Source organism: Mya arenaria, chromosome 10 (genome assembly GCF_026914265.1).
Source record: "Mya arenaria isolate MELC-2E11 chromosome 10, ASM2691426v1".
Lineage (NCBI taxonomy): Eukaryota > Metazoa > Mollusca > Bivalvia > Myida > Myidae > Mya > Mya arenaria.
In genome coordinates this window covers 34,910,742-34,927,873 of record NC_069131.1, presented here as the reverse complement: position 1 = coordinate 34,927,873, position 17,132 = coordinate 34,910,742, and the positions used below count along the sequence as shown (strand labels likewise).

The 17,132-nt window shown below is 34.8% G+C and overlaps 2 protein-coding genes across 2 annotated transcripts; both read right to left on the bottom strand.

Moving 5' to 3' along the window:
- Positions 1-7,653: 7,653 nt before the first annotated feature.
- LOC128204133 (perlucin-like protein) lies at positions 7,654-11,826 on the bottom strand. Its single transcript, XM_052905499.1, has 6 exons — positions 11,705-11,826; positions 10,724-10,821; positions 10,195-10,282; positions 8,893-8,985; positions 8,336-8,468; positions 7,654-7,816 (listed from the first exon to the last, which is right to left on the bottom strand). The coding sequence occupies exons 1-6, from the start codon at positions 11,763-11,765 to the stop codon at positions 7,792-7,794; spliced, it is 498 nt and encodes a 165-aa protein (XP_052761459.1). The 5' UTR covers positions 11,766-11,826; the 3' UTR covers positions 7,654-7,791.
- Positions 11,827-12,807: 981 nt separating this feature from the next.
- On the bottom strand, positions 12,808-15,939 carry LOC128205274 (perlucin-like protein). Its single transcript, XM_052906796.1, has 6 exons — positions 15,807-15,939; positions 15,471-15,571; positions 15,057-15,144; positions 14,327-14,419; positions 13,893-14,025; positions 12,808-12,892 (listed from the first exon to the last, which is right to left on the bottom strand). Exons 1-6 carry the CDS (start codon positions 15,847-15,849, stop codon positions 12,868-12,870), a joined length of 483 nt encoding a protein of 160 aa, XP_052762756.1. The 5' UTR covers positions 15,850-15,939; the 3' UTR covers positions 12,808-12,867.
- Between the last annotated feature and the right edge of the window lie 1,193 nt (positions 15,940-17,132).

The following is a 17,132-nucleotide window of genomic DNA, read 5'->3' as shown; positions in this document are numbered from 1 at the left end:
ATGAATGCGCTCAGGAAAAACGAAGACAAATGTAAATATTAATTTAATTTTGCCGAAATAATGGGCTGCTAGATTGGAAATGAAATTAACATAGATATAAAGCTTATGTCAAAAGGAGCCATAAATCCTCCATGCGAGGATACACCACATTAGAAAGCATAATAAAGTGAAAAACGTAATACAATATTCAATATCCTAAAATAATAGAGGGAAGAGATGGATTAATCATGTAAGCAAAGATAAAATTGGGGACTTGTCCGACAAAAAGTAATAAAAAGAACCGGGCGGGAGGAAGGGAGAAAACACACGTCTAACCGGATTAAAACTAAAGAACAAGTGAGAAATGCGCCAAAATAAAGAAGGGCGGACAATTAAACATTCGGCGCTGAGAAAGAGTTCCCTCCCTTAATAATAATTAAATTTCCTCAAAATTTGTTCAATTACATCAATTAACTACTTTAATGACACCACCAATGACACTTAAAAACAGGCGACTAATGGAACAATCATGGTCGCTTCTAAATGCATACTACCACATCATACACCCAAGGGTACCAGCTCCGGAAAGTTTTTGGATAGACCATGTAAATGGGCTTCAAGATATACGAACATGTGTTGAGGCCTCCGGCATTTAACATAATTTTTGTCAAGGTAAGTACACCCATGCGATAAAGTCGATTTGGCACAATAGTTCAATACAATGTACTTGAAAACAAAATTTGAAAATGAACTTTTAGGACTGGTAAAATGCCTCTTTTTTCTCCCTTAAACATCTAGTATGGCCCTTGACGGTTGAAAAACACCTACAATGCGTTTCAATATTGGCATCGCCATGATTGACTATTTTCAAACACTCGTACTATTTTCGATGTCATTACAATACCTCATTCGTTAGTAACTTACAGGACGTATACTAGGTATTTTGAACAAGTAAAATTTACATTCGTCTTTTTTAGGCTGTGGCGATTTGATATTGACGTTAAGTAAGGGAAATAACTTTATTTTACTCGAAATTTAAAATTTATATTTGATATATATCGTATACAAACATATACATTCGATAGGAAGTGTGCAGTGATTGACATATCTATTTTATTATATACATTTTGAAGGGACAGATCACAGGAGTTACTTTCGGTTTCATTTACGTTATAAATAATTTATTGACAAGAGCTTGAACTGATTTTTTTGCAATCCTGACACTTGTTCTCAAACGGAAATGTAATAAAAAGTGCATACTTCTACGAAATGATGAGTATTAAATACTGTATATCATTATAATATCAAAAAGTAGTAACATGGCATGCGCATTTCTGACTATGTTATTTCGAACAAGAGAACAATTCACCAACTTTTCACATAGTACTGTAAATTTGTCAAGCTCGCCATTTTATATGCGAGTAAAGTATGTATGGTTAAGTATGCGTGGAGTCCTTCGGACTCCACACACTTGAACCGTCCCTACTGCGTTCACACCCCGATAATGACTTCATTCCCGCAATTCATTCCTTAAATGAATGAAAGTCTTAACCTAACTTCGGGTGTGAAAGAAATATGACCGAATGCTTGCTTCAGCTATCTCGACGACAGTCTTTTAAAGCTTGTAGCTCTCTAATGTAATATGGCCATCATACTGTCGTTCTCCATAAACATAAAATCTCTGTACTTTCGCGAAACACCTTGGTTTTTGATAGTTTAGCTAACATAGGGAAACTGACCAAAGGTAATTTCATGAGAGTATGCTGAACATGTAGCTTGCTTGTAAGCATTAGCATCTGTTGAGAACTTGGAAGTAACTGGCACGGCGGTGTTAATTCTTGCTGTGATCCATAAACACCACAATCATGTAGAGCGCGTGAAAATCGTAGTTAAAACCTGTAGTTGTCATTACATATAGCCAACACCTCCAGGTCAGGAATGGTGAACAACATGTTATGTTTGTTATATATATAAGATTACCCCTGACCGGAACAGGGAGCAATGAACATTGCAGGTTCAAACGTCGGTTAATAAACGCACTATAAAACATCTTGTAGGCATAGCAAAAGCCACTCCAGCATTACCGACGTAGATTCGTATATCTCCTTTTTTTAGTAATGCTATACTTGTAATTTACACGTAACACACGAATGAGGGCACCAAGGCGCCGACGGATAATCAGAGAAATATTGGCAAGTATATTGTGTCCCGCTCCCACCAAGGAGGTCGGGACTGTAGCCTGTACTTTTATCACTCCGAAAACCCAACAACGAGAAATACCATATGCAACCCTTATCTATCTAATGAATTTCAAGTCAAATGGAACACATATATCTTTTTGATTGACTCCACACATGAAATAAACCGACGGCCGGCTACCATCAGAGATCTACAACATACCCTTAACCAATAGATTGACAAAAAAACTACAGCATTGTTTAGTTGCTTTCATTTTTTTTAACTCTAACTGACACAACAAGAGCAGCACAGGGCGAATATCAATGCTCGTCCGTTTAGCTGAGTTTGTTTTGGGTTATACGTAGAAAAACCTTTAAGTCTGGAGGCTGTTTCAATGAATTTCTTAGTTGAATTTGTTGTGAAGTATCATGTTTTCTTTACTTTGCTACATATTTGCTTAAGACAGTATTAGAAATAAACACATCTTTAGGTTTACACACCTACGTTCTTTCGCTATGACCAATAATTCGGCGCTCTATTAAAACTGCTTTCAAACAGACATGTCTCAGTGTATAACTGAATTAATGGTGGACTGTTTAATAAAAAAAATATACTTTCAATTTCCAGAATGTTATTTTGTTCGTTTTTTTTTTTTAATTTTGTGTTGTTATTTCTTTGTATTTATCAGTCATAGGTGATTTCCATTGGTGTTTTCTTTTCTTTTTATATTTTCATATGATATTGATCAAATAATTGTGGTTGAGAAAACATCACCTTCTTTCAATTTCTCCATTTGGTGTGTTTGGTAGAAAATATCACCTTTTCTTGCAAAGTTAGTTTTATTGTTTAGTGTATGTAACGCTTAGTTGGATTCATTGTAAAACGCACGTAGGTATACCAACTTATCACACACTCTGATATAACTCATTAATTAAGACTAAATAAAGGATAAGGTGTAATAGTGTACAGTTGAGGCAAACAGAGTTCCGAGAAATCGCGTTGGTGTCCTGGCTTACCGTGTGTATATTTAGGAGAACTAATAACACAATGATTCTACATTAACGTAGCGGAAAGCCGACATCCGAAACTCGCCACACTAAATCGCGCTACGAAAAAAAGCCGCCGATTACAAAGAAAAACGCTTTGTTAAAAAAAACCCGCAAGGGTACCTTGCTAAAACCCGCCTTTCGAAAAGTTCCAATACCAACACACCGGGACTAAGGCTTTTGTTTAGTGTACGTTCCAAGTGCAAGATAATAGTATAACCTATAACTAATTCCTTTTTTATCAGCCCTGAATTAAAGTTACATAATGGATAATGTGTTATACTTAATAGCTGATCAACGAAATCGTGTTGATCTCCTGCAGGCCGCAATACTTCCAACTATCGTAAGCGTAACACAGGTTTTAATATTATAAAAGTATTCCATTTAGCCAAACAACTTGTTTCAACTTGAGTTTATAAACCAAAACATTGTTCATGATGAGTATCTCCTTAGTGAGTTTCAAAACTTCTTAAAATTAAGGAGGAAAATACACAATTTATACCGAACAGATATTATGAGCTTAGCTTGATTTTGTTATAAGGGACTTCAGAATGTTTGTGAAATTCAAGTATTGTGCCAAACTGAAAACAGTCTCAAAACTGAGTTGAGACTCAAGTGGCAAAAATGCAAAACTTCATTTTTGCAACTTTTCTTCTAGTTGAGTATTGATAATGAAATTAGCTGAATGTTAAAACTATTAAGAACGAAGATTTACGTTTGTAATTCGAATGGAATTAAGAAGATTCTTTGTTATTTTAAAAACGTGTTCTTTTTGGAGACTTAGTCCAGACTCAGACAAAGACTGTTCGTAATCATGGGCCCAGGATGACCTCATAGAGAGAGACGTTGAAACACTTGTGAATTAGGGTTTAAACACGTTGTGGCTAAAATGTGCTTATTCCTCTATCTTCGGGACATGAATAATGAAGCCAAAGTCAAGCAATTTCTCTTATTCCATACAGGAAATGCATCGAAGGTAAAAAAAAGAAAATCTAACTCATGCAGAAATATATATTTAGCACATATCGAGGGCCAAGCTTAATGTCATCATAACACCGTACAGGCTAGATACCATTAATTAAATTTCCTGTGTATTGTATTGTCAATTAACCATTTATCACGCAAAATAGAACTGCTAGGGCTTCACGACCCCACACATCATATATGGGAAGAAGGTTCTACTTGTGTACTTAACATTAGACAGGGTTGGAAATTATTTTACGTTTCTTATAATAAAAATAAAAATAGTGGAACGCAATCCCTATGTATTTGATAGAGTGACCGGTATAGGTGTACAAACAATGCGATTAAAATGTCAAAAACTAGATAAAAAAGTTCCAGCATGATCGACGCGTTGTCTAAATCACAAACCATTTAGCCTCAAAAGATTGAAAGTATCCACTCGTTTGAAATGATAAAACCGTGCTTTGATAAAACCATGCTTTGATTCACTGTAATCAGTGTGTGTATACCACGTGATGCATCATAAATGCTACGTCGGAAGGCAATATTTTGGCTCGAATGAAGACTTTAAACGAAGATAACTTTCCTATTTCTTCACCATTTTAAAGGAAACAGCGCAGTCTACGCTGCTAACAGAGCCCCGCCTTTGGTCTTTTACCAGAGTTTGATTGAGAGTGTATCTTAAAACACTTCGACAAACCTTTTCGCAATACGGACGTCTGACGGAGCACTGTCAAAACATTATTTTGGAAACAGGTTTGTCGAAGTGTTTGATGAAACATATCACCTTATCAAACTCCGGTAATAAAACGAAGGCGTGGCTCTTTAAGCGGCCCTTTGTTTCAATCAAAATGGTGTACTTAAAGAAAAGTTATCTTTGATTTAAGTCTTCATTTTAAGCAAAATATTTCCTTCCGACGTAGCATATATGACGTAATTTATCACGTGGTATACACACACTGGTAATGGGTTAAAAAGGAAAAGAACTCTCGTAATTCCGAATTGGTGTAATTTGCCCTACATAATAGGAATTACGTCTTGTGAAGTGCCGGTATGATTATATGTGCATTGTAGGTTTTACTGTCGGAATTCATCAATTGATCAATTTAAGAACAAATACATGCATATTAGAGCTAGTCTGTGTGCACAAAAGAAGTCTTATAAAGATTTACTTCGTAAAAAGAAAAACTTTGCTTATCGTCAAAAAATGAAGGATATTGAGAATTTAAGAAAAAAATAAACCTAGAGAATTTTGGAAATTTTTTAAATAAAAAAATAAAGTTAATAATTGTAATATCCCTTTGGAAGATTTTAAAACATTTTTTAAAAATCGTAGCAACAATACGTCTGATTGCAATAACGACGAGGCTGAACAGTTTTGTTCAAGTAATGATTTTGATGAGATAACTCTACATTTCCAGAGTTAGACCAACCTATTTCTATTATAGAAGTACGTAACGCAATATAGCATTTAAAACGAAATAATTCGGCTAGTAGCGACTGTATATTAAATGAGTACTTTATTGAATGCGCTGACATATTAACAAGCCACTTTTGTGATGTATTTAATAGCATTTTAGCGTCTGGTTTTTTTCCAGAAAAGTGAACAGAAGGTGTCATCATTCCACTCCATAAAAAAGGTTCTGTTAATGATGTCAATAATTATAGAGGAGTTACACTTGTTAGTTGTTTTTCAAAAGTATTTACAACAATTTTAAATAAGCGCATCGAGTCATTTTATGAGGCTAATGCCACTATTTCAGATGCACAATTCGGATTTCGAAAAGGTTGCTCACCAGTTGACGCAATTTATATTTTAATGTTTATTGTGCAAAAATACATCAATGATAATAAAAGATTATATGTTATTTATGTCGACATGTTGAAGTGTTTTGATAGTATTTATCGCAATGCTCTGTGGCTTAAGTTGTATAAATCTGGTATAAAAGGTAAATTACTTAAAATAGTGAAAGCTGTGTATGAAAATGTTAAATCTTGTGTGAAATCATGTACATCTTACTCTGAATACTTTAGTTATGCCGTTGGCCTGCGCCAGGGGGAGGTTATGTCCCCGATTCTTTTTTCCCTGTTTGTAGAGGACTTAGAACTATATATGCAAGATATCATCACTTCCGGTTTAAGTATTGATGAAATTGTATTAATTATGTTGCTATTTGCTGACGCTATGGCCATTTTAGGGAAATCGCCCGAGGAAGTCCAAAACCATTTAAACACTCTTTACTCGTATTGCAAAGCATGGGGATTAAATGTAAATACATCAAAGACAAAAAGAATGGGTTTCCGTAAACGGGGTGGAATACGTCGTAATGAGCATTGGACATATAATGGCCATACTATCGATGTTGTTGATAACTTTAATTATTTAGGTACTGTGATAAATTACACTGGAAGGTTTACATTGAATCAAGAGCATTTGGTTGGAAAAGCTCTTAAGGCCATGAATACTTTATTATATAAATGCAAAGAATACGACCTTAAACCTGAAATATTTTGTCAACTATTTAGTTCTTTTGTTGGCTCAATATTGAATTATGCCTGTGAAATATGGGGTTTTAGTAAGTCAAAAGAAATAGAACGTATACATTTACAATTTTAAAACGTTAAAATAAACACATGTAATGCTACAGTGTATGGAGAACTAGGTATATACCCTTTATACATTAATCGATATGTAAGAATTATTAGATACTGGTTTAAGATTTGCAACAGTAATAACATTATAATAAAGTCCGTGTATAACCAGGCCATTGATGACTGTAATAAGGGTTATATAAACTGGGTTTCTAAGGTAAAAAAACTGTTAAATGATTATGGTTTTGCATACGTATTTGATAACCCAAATATTGCGCATGTTAATGTATTTATAAACGAATTTAAATGTAGAATTATAGATACATTTAAACAAGAATGGTATGGTAATAATAGTAACAGTTCTGTTTTGGATATGTATAGAATTTTCAAAACTTCCTTTGATTATGAAATATATTTAGATTTAGTTCCAAGAATGTACGCTTATACTTTGTTAGATTGAGAGTTTCTGCACACCCTTTAAGAATACAAACAGGACGTTATTCACGTTACAATATACCTCGTAACGAAAGATATTGTTTATGTTGTAATAGCAGGGACATAGAGGATGAATATCACCTCATATGTATTTGTCCATGCTATCGTCAGTTACGTGTAACTTATATAAAACGATGCTATTATGTTAATCCATCTGTATTCAAATTCCATCAATTATTGGTATCATGTGATAAAAAGGAAGTTATGAATGTTTGTAAATATATTAAAGAATCATTTATTATACGCAACTCACTTATAAATAATTTAACTTGATATAGAAGTTATGAAACATTCCCTCACTGCCAAAGTTAACATAATAATTATTTGGTATTCAATTTACATAATATTTTTTCTTATATTTTATTTTATTATATTATGTTTGTAAGTTTAGATACGTGACATGTTTATATGTATATGTATTACGACGATGTACACAGTCATGTATATGTCGAATAAACTGTCTGTTCTGTTCTGTTCATATTAAAGCCACTGTTTTATTGGTTATATCTCACAATGTATCTGTTAATATCTGTCTTGTTTATCCAATGATGTCGGGATCGGCACTGAAAGCATAGAAATATACTGTACAGAAAAAGGACTTAATAAACAAACGAATATCAACATGTTTAAAGTAAAAATTATTTTGACAAAAAATAATGCCTTAATATGCGAAGAATATTTTATATCATGCGTTCCCGGTAGCGATCGGTTAATCCGACCACAGGCAACGCAGCTTTGGTCAAAGTTTTTGATCAGGACTAGAAATACATTTGTGAAATTGTTTCTTGCAAACCTTAAATTATTCTCTCTTAATCTGACATAAAAAATGATTGCTTGTACATTTCACGGCATGATTTTTTTATTCATGATAAAAACATATTGAAAATGAAAATATAAGGACTGATTACATTTGTGTGTTATTTATGCTGTATGAACGCAGAAGGGCAATTTGGAACATTTGCATTGAAGCCTATGGATTTTGAAAGCTTGTCCCAAGCATTCTTCCAGCATTAAGAACGAAAAAATACATTTACTTCTTTAAAGAACGATAGCATATTATCAATGACATTTCATACACATACTTGATCTCACAGACATAGTGGAAATGAAGTTTGCAGTTGGCATCGTTCCAACCCCAGTGTTGCGCGTGCCAGATGATGACGCAATCCTCGTCATGGCGACTAGCATGGTCGTCAGGCTGGTGAGCGTTAAAGTCTGGAATTATAGTTAAATCAAGGTCCACTGCATGGTTCACGCTTTCAGTGTGTTGCCCTCTTCCATGCCCAAAAGGGAAAAACTATGTTCTTCTTAAAATTTGCTACGGATCACTCACTAATAATTGAGTCATGGCTTCAACCATTTTCACTATCCTCGCCTTTATTTTGTTTTAAACATACCTGTAAACCTGCATCAATGTTCTGTGAAAACGACATAATCATGTTCACTGTGCTTTGGTACTACATTCATTGCTGGAAATAACGAATATCAAACAAACCAAGAAGGCTATTTGTTTTTGCCTTTCGATACATCTTACCTCTAGAATGCCTGTCACGTGTTTGTAAAACAGTTTTCATTTTACAAATAAAGTTTATCATGCATCCTGAAATGTTATTTTTTTAAATGAGTTCTAGAAACCTACGTTGGTAAGTGATGTTGGCCATGTCGTCCACCCACTGAAAAACTCCCTCGGTGTCATTGTCCGTCAAACCGATCCACCAGCTGTTGATCGGCACTGAAAAGAGAAGAATAACCTGATACGCAGTCGACATACTGCAGATCACAAATATATCCATTTAACTATCAGAAAAGATTTAAAAATGAAGAACGTTTACTCTAGAAACGTTCTGAACTTTAAAAAAGTACATATAAACAATTAGGCCCTTCATGTATGTCTCATTAAAGTGAGACTCTTATTAAAAATCAATACATACATAAAAATCAATACATACATAAAAATCAATACATACACATGCAAAACAAACATAACTTTTAAGCGATAAACTTTAAACTACTTCTTAATGATGTATATATGGATAATATATGGATAATATTATTTACTATTAACAATATCACTGTGAATTTAATAGCTGGAAACGCAAAAATATTAAATGATTGGTGAATGCTAAAAGATTAACTATGAGCCACTATCCTCTCATAAGTTAGAAATATCGCGTTTTCTGCACCTTTCTTTCAAATTAAACGCAGTATCCTTCATGAGAACCATTGTTTTCGACATTTATCAATACCTTTTGGTAAATTTAAAGAATTGTATTAAACATGGCAAATCTTATTTGGGAGTAAGAATACAAGAATGTTGGAGTTTTAGAAAAAAACGTTATATATCATGCTGATTTGTATATAAATATTTGATTCGAATATTTTTACAATACCATGAATCGTTGCAAAATTGTGCATCAATAGAAAACCAAACTTACGCAGAAAGCGTTCTCTTTAGCGTCCGTTAGCTTTACGTACAATTAGAGATTCACAAGCAACTTGTAAGTTACTTGAACTTCAACCTGGCTACACGTATAAGAACATTTCCAAATAATGATTCGAAAACCTTCTCATATGGCATGGTAACTTACTTAGAGTTTGCACAGTGTTGACGAGAAACGTATTTTCTATGTTTCTCTGACCGTTCCAAAGCGGTAATCCCATCCAATTTTGTTGAGGTGATGGTTTGTTTGTGATGTTTGTATTTGTGTATGTGTTTAAGTTTGTTTTGGGTTTTGTATTTGTGAATGTGATGTAAATGTGTTTGTGTCAATAGTTTATTGTCGTTCGGGCCCTTGTCTTCTGCCCTTAAACAGTGTTTATTTTTGAATTTTCGAAAACTAGGCTTGTCCCTGTATTTTGCATCGTATTATGTTCGACTACACGTACAAATAGATTAACACATATTATTTTGCAAGCTCTCTCAAATTGCTAGATTACTTACTTAGAGTTTGCACAGTGTTGACGAGAAAGGTGTTTTCTACGTCGTCGTCCACGTGTACCAAGTAACTCTCGTCGCGATTACAACTTTCCTTCAATATGAGAAACATGAAATAGAATATAATTGTATGTACATTTAACCCCGTGAACACCAAAAGTAAATACGATTGAAGAGCCACGAGTGAAATATAGCCTATGGTTCTCACTCGGTGAAATATATTGCGACCTTACACTGAAACAAACATTTTTTTTGTTATATGCCTTACAAAAATAGAAATAACATTAAATTACAGGGTTTTTTTTCTCAGAAAAAATGACGTCGTTGAAATTGCGTCCTAGCCTTGGCTTGTGCGCGGACGTTAAATTAAGGATTGATTCTTATTTTTGTGCGTTCACGCAGTATGAACGCTCGGCCGCGATTTGTTTTGCATTGTTTTCGTCATGTATTAATCCTTTTTGGTATATTAAAACAGTTGTTTTAATTGTGGTAAATCTTATTTGGGAGTAAGAGGGCATCTTTAAATAGACCACACCTGCGCCTCGATGAAGGTGATGGCCTCTTCATTATGGAACTTATAGCAGGACGCACCATTGGGCACCCAACCATCCGGACATTGTACGCTTAATGCTCCTGCAAAAATAATTCAAGTTGCCGTTTCATTAATGCACCAGCTAATCCGCGCTATTTTTGGCGCGAAGACAAAACCGCCGCATTCACTAGGCACTGCGGGGCCACCTGGAAGGTAAAAATACGGCCCATTTCCCCGGGTCGGGGGAATAGCAGGGACTTTGAATTTCGGTCAAGCCAAGTCCGGGTAAAATCCCCGCCCTTCGGGAACGAACTGCTCGTAAAATCTCCGACAAATGCCCCCGCACCCCAGGGACCCTAGGTAAGGCCTACCTCCGCTATTTTTGGCGCGAAGACAAAACCACCGCATTCACTAGGCACTGCGGGAGCCGTGATTACAATTGACTGGTGCATTATCGAATGGGTCTACTTAGAGTGATGGTAATTGAGTTAATTTCCGGCGGCTGCATACCATTTTAGTATATCTTGAAGCCAATTTACGAATATCCCGAAGTCTGCCGGATATTGCCGAGTTGTTACGATTGATATTCGATATTTTAAATTTGACGTCCATGATATCTTACTAGTACACCCAATGACATAATATGTTGTTATGTGTGCTAATTTTTATACACGAAAATAGTTCGTCGCATATACATGAAAGTTTAAAGACACTGTAATTGATTTATACGAAAACGTAATGTTTCGTCTTATTAAGGAAGAAATAATAACTGGGCGTAAACGACTGGAATTTAGAATTGGGAAGTAAAGAAAAGAACACATACATGTCTATGAGCATAACATGAAAACACATGTGAATGAATGGCTTATTTTATAAACGGATATATGTATGCAGATGTCGTATACATGTGATACGATTTCGATCTGACTCATTTGAAATATAAAATAGATTATTCCAATCGAAACAATATGTTAATGTACTTACCATAAATGTAAAGCGTGGCTACAGCAAAACACTGAAAGTAGAAAACCTTCCTTAAACCCATCTTGACTGTCGCAGAAAGTACAAACTAATGAATATAATTCACACTAATTGGACTGATAAGAACTGAGCAGACGAGGTTACAAAGTGGTTATGCCTGGCCAACAGTTACTTCAAGATAACACTATATAAATATGTTTACATTTAAATTCACCTATTTCTATCCATTAGAATACACCGTGAACTTAAAGACATTGACATTAGTTTGAAATCATTTATAATAGTTGCTTAAGTTCATAAAGGTACTTCAATGAATCAAATACCAGATACAGACATCACTTGCAAATGTACAAATTATCCTGGAGCTCTTCGTTTAAACATATTTCTTTCATGAATTTGTGCAATTGACAACATACAAATTTGATCGGAAAGTCAAAGCTAATACAGGCCACCTCCTTCAATATAAATAAATAAAAGCAATAAATCAATAAAAAAGCAATAAAATATTAAATTTGCTTTGCATTGCCTTAACCTTACTTCTGATGCACCTAAATGATCTAATTGGTCGTAGTCATAGCCATAGTATGTCATATAAAATCAATTTTGCCTGTAGTTGATAACATACCTAGAGCCCGTATAAGGCAGTGCCTTATTTCATATTATGAAAAATAATAACAATTGTATTGGAGTGGCAAACAGAGTATCTATTTTAACAAATAAAAATAAAATAAAAATAGCCCTTAGAGGCAACAATTAACAGACATTTATATGAAAAGGGTCTTTCACAAGAGTGTGCCCACTGTAATTGTTTTCAATTCATTGAGGGTTAATTTGCGTTCATATCATCATCCCTAAAAGAACATCTTGCCAATAGCGGGGACCAATAAACATCAAACTCCCGGGCAATAGTAATATTTAAAAAAACCTACTCAAATGTTATGTATATAGAGTGAGTGACTCATATCAAAATCTCCTTCACTTACAGGAAAATACAAAAAACAAAAAAACAAATCCAGAAAAACAAACTCGTAAACCGTATAAGAACAACACAATAAAGTGTCTTCGTAAGTATTTTTTATTGTTGGAAAAGAAGAAAGAAAACATTATGGTTACCATTTATTTCCTAAGGTGAATACAAATAAAGCATTCTTGACCGATATGTCAGTCTACCCAACCAAGTCTGTAACTGATCTGAAAATTGATAAACAATGCTACCTGATGAGAAAATAAAATACAGGAAGCAATATGTATCATCTGCGCTAAAGGCGCAGTCACACATACGCCACGACCATTAACCGACTCTTCGCAATGGAACCAGAGCTGCGACCACCAACGACAACCAGTGCCAACTGAAGCCTCGAAATGTGCATGCATTTTACTTGATTGTACGACCATGCAAGGCCGTGTGGTGCTCGACCAGTTCCCGGTTATAACAGACTGGCCGACCACTCGAGCGAGTGTCGGCAACAAGTTAACACCTTATCGTCGAATTATCGTTGATTACCAGCATATAATCATTATTTATTAGTGACCCATTGCATTACTTCTTCAGCTATACTACCGAAGAAGGCCACTTCATAGGCGAAGCGAGCGCCTACCATTCTTAAAATGGTTGCTGCTAGTTGTAAATGTCTTCGTCGATTGAACGTAAATTTATCTTTAGATGATTGCCGATCAAATGCTGACATAGTCTGACTAGAGCTGATCGACGAGGTCTGGTAACCAACTCGAGACCTATAGAGAACACACAAGGACCATCGATTAATACCAGAAGAAAAAAAGGTGATCAGTTCGGCTGGCCAAGGCTTTTCAATGAAACAGCGAAAAGTTAAGCCAACTAAAGTTTCCAACTACCAATAAATGACAACTTACAATCTTTTTCACACTACAAACAACCACTTCACGTCCTTTTAAGACCTCTTACAATCAACTTGCGACCAACGGTTGTCTAAAGTCAACGATTGTTCGTGAGCCATGTGTGACTGGGACTTCAGGCAATTATCATCTAGCTAAATAGTACAATGTTTCTTGTCTAGATTAGTCGTATAAACATGTTTGTCATTTCTGTAGATAGAATCAACTGGTTTCTGCATAACCCTGTTTATCAGTATGCTGCTGATATTACACACATAACTTCATAATTATCCTAGCAAAATGACTTATTTTATGATCGCCATATTTGTGTAAGTACCCTTTTTCACAGACGAAGTGATATTGTGAGCTGCACTTGGCATCGTTCCATGTCCAGTTTGCCTTGTGCCAAATGAGGACACAATCCTCGTTATGTTGACTGCCATGGTCATCAGGCTGGTGAGCGCTGAAGTCTGCAGTTATATTCGGTAAAACTGGTAATTTCTATATATTAACGTGTTGGAGTTTCCTTATTAGGCAAGACCCATATAGCAGATGAGACACAATATAGCAATGATTAGGTTAAGGATCTTCAACGATATTCATACTATCATAACGATCAAAAGTGTTATTCTACCATCATATCCACTGAAATTTATCTTAATGACACCACTGAAACAATAGGACAGTTTAAGAAATTATAGAAGGCAAATAAAAACAATACCACCGTGGCTCACCTTTGACCGATGGTACGGAACACAAATTACCCCTTACCTTGATATGTGATATAAGATTGGTCATCTATCCAGGAGAATTCTCCTTCCGTGTCTTTGTACCAAAGGCCGATCCACCAGCTGTTTATGGGACCTTGAAAATGGGGAACATCATATGTATGATGTAGAACACAACTTATACCTTATACATGTTTGGCTTCAAATTACAAAATTAAAAGACAACTAAAGGGGCAAATCCAGTAAACAAAAGTTAAATATAAACTCTGTTTGGAGGCACAAGGTAACAGCTCAAACGACACTCAACAAAAGACCCATTCATCACAAACATACAATAAACGCATCCAAAAATCTTGATAAATAAAAGATGAAATAACCGCCATGATTCAGTATAGTAAATATGCGCATCACCTCACATACTTGTCAATCAAAGGTCGTACACAACTAATAGTCTTGGTGTTATGTTGCAATGAAATAAATTTGAATGTGCACAATTTCTTCGTCTGTTTAGAATTTCAATTATCAATGATAATTAAATTACACTCAGTGTTCTTTGTAAGGTAAGAGATCCTTTTGACGTTGTTCCGAAAATGGAGCCAGATTTATCGACCATGGTCGTGGCTCGTCCATTTACTGTAGAACACCAAAATTAAACTCTTATATTCCACTTACATCTCACCATCGACAAATAGTAAAGCAATTATCAAGTGGTTAAATATTTGATACATCTAATAAGACAATAATAAAAGGCAAGCTTTATTCAATGTGCTTACGGAGGTGCTTCACATGTTCAACAAGAAAGGCGTTTTCCTCAGCATTGTTAACGTGAACCAAGTTACCTCCGTCACGAACGCATCTTTCCTGAAGCACACCATTGGTGTATAATATAAGTCAAGGTCATCATGCAATATTCCGGAAATAAAGTATCGAGCCTTGGTTATTTTTGACATAGGTTGGAACGTCATTGAAGTACTTAAGCCGGATAATCTTACGACGTAATAACAGCGAAAAAAGAAATATTTTAGATAAGAATAATTTTCTATAAATGAGATATAAATGAACGTATATTCATTAGTTTCTTTAATATATAACGTATATTTAGCATAGTGTTACCTGGTTATATTCACGTAAGTAAAAAAACAAAGGAAGTTATAACAAGAGAATGTTATAATAAAGGTAGAAAGTACCTGTGCCTGTGTAAAAGTCGCATAACTTTCATTATGGAAGTCATAGCAATGTCCATGGTAAAACCACCCGCCTGTGGGGCACAATCTGATGTTATACACACCTAGAATAGATTCGTACAACATAGTCGAACGTACATATAAATTAATAGTTGCTTTTGCAATTATTTGATGTATTATCTTTTCTATTACATTTTGGCCATTTTCACTGACCCAACACAAAATGATTTCAAGATATGATATTATCAATATATGAGTCTAAATTACTTTGTTTCAAGTAAATCTTATCTACCTTGAGAACTAGAATTTGGTTAAGCAGATGAAAACATAATTACTTACCACAAAGGCAAATTGTCACTATGAACACACACTGCAAATACATTATTAAAGCGTTTCCATGTTTACTTACTAAATGTCAGTAATATATGCACACCATTAAGTGTGTAAGTGTATAACAGATAAGACTATTGTTGAAACTAGGTTGCGCAGTCAGTTAAGCACATCACAACATCCTCAATATTTAAAGCTTGTACCGCACAGTCGATCTCATACAGTTGTTAAAGATTTTGATTTTTTTAAAGTTATATCCAACCGTTTTTCCTCGTTCACCCATATTGCGTATGCAAACACATACTGCAAAGTAAACTGTCCCTTCTAACATTCACGCAAAGATATAACGTTTTAAACCAGTCAGGCAAAATGAAACTACATCCAGTACAAGAACGCTTTTTGCTAGAGGTAAATACTTCAGATGGTGTTAAAGTTGACCATAAGTGAAAAGTGCAAGTATAAGTGGTAGGTCTGGAAACTATCAAATGTATGGGTATGGACAGTTATCAGTGAACGTTCTAGATAAGACCCCTGGAAGCCATGATATAAACGAACTTCTGTTATCAAAAATCATTTGCGAAAATGAAACTTGGTTAATGCGGAATATTAAATAAATTTACCAGAGGTTATGAACCCGAACAAAAGTGATTTATTAGAACTAAACATTGTCTGATTTTATTTTTTTCCAAACTTGATTTTGTACCAACCGATTTAATGTGATCTTCATTACCGAACCGATAGGTATATTCTATACGAATGCATTTTAACATGTTACCTGAAGCAGCCTGGTTATATTTTTTAACAAAAGCTTTATGTATCCATTGTGTTCTGATAACAAAGCATAACTGTCACATTTCCTTTTATCTTCGCCCAGTTATATTTCTAAAGATGACCTAAAGTGCAGAAGGCCCAGCTTCTGTAAGTTCTGTGTGCATTTATTGACCTTAAACAAGCCTTTAATAAGATATGGAGATCTTGATTCTTGAAAAAAAGTATAAAATTTGAATAATTCGGGTAAATGTTTAAGATCTTTAACTTATATGGATAGGAATATCAAAGTGTGAGTGTTTCTGTCATCTACCACACAATACTCCAATTGTTTCCGTGAATATAGGAGTCAGGTAATGAGAAAATCTTTCGCCTCTCTTTTTTTTCATTATTCCGTAATGGTCTACGTGGATTCTTGCAGTCAAAGCGAACAGTTAACGGAATTTCAATCCGACTTAATGAGACAATGAACTTCCTCAGTTCCTGACGCTTTTTATTCTGTTATATGCAGGTTTGTTTATTTGAGTTTATCAAGGTCTGCCCGCGGAAATTATTATGGCTTGACCC

What these genes read in the sequence shown, in the direction of transcription:
- LOC128204133 (XM_052905499.1), bottom strand. Translation starts at nt 11,765, where the DNA reads ATGGGTTTAAGGAAGGTTTTCTACTTTCAGTGTTTTGCTGTAGCCACG. An exon ending in AGCCACGCTTTACATTTATG is followed by an intron (nt 10,822 to 11,704) that starts GTAAGTACATTA and finishes TTATTTTTGCAG; the next exon opens with GAGCATTAAGCGTACAATGT. An exon ending in TCACCTTCATCGAGGCGCAG is followed by an intron (nt 10,283 to 10,723) that starts GTGTGGTCTATT and finishes CTCATATTGAAG; the next exon opens with GAAAGTTGTAATCGCGACGA.
- LOC128205274 (XM_052906796.1), bottom strand. Translation starts at nt 15,849, where the DNA reads ATGTATTTGCAGTGTGTGTTCATAGTGACAATTTGCCTTTGTG. An exon ending in CGACTTTTACACAGGCACAG is followed by an intron (nt 15,145 to 15,470) that starts GTACTTTCTACC and finishes GGTGTGCTTCAG; the next exon opens with GAAAGATGCGTTCGTGACGG. An exon ending in TGAACATGTGAAGCACCTCC is followed by an intron (nt 14,420 to 15,056) that starts GTAAGCACATTG and finishes CCCATTTTCAAG; the next exon opens with GTCCCATAAACAGCTGGTGG.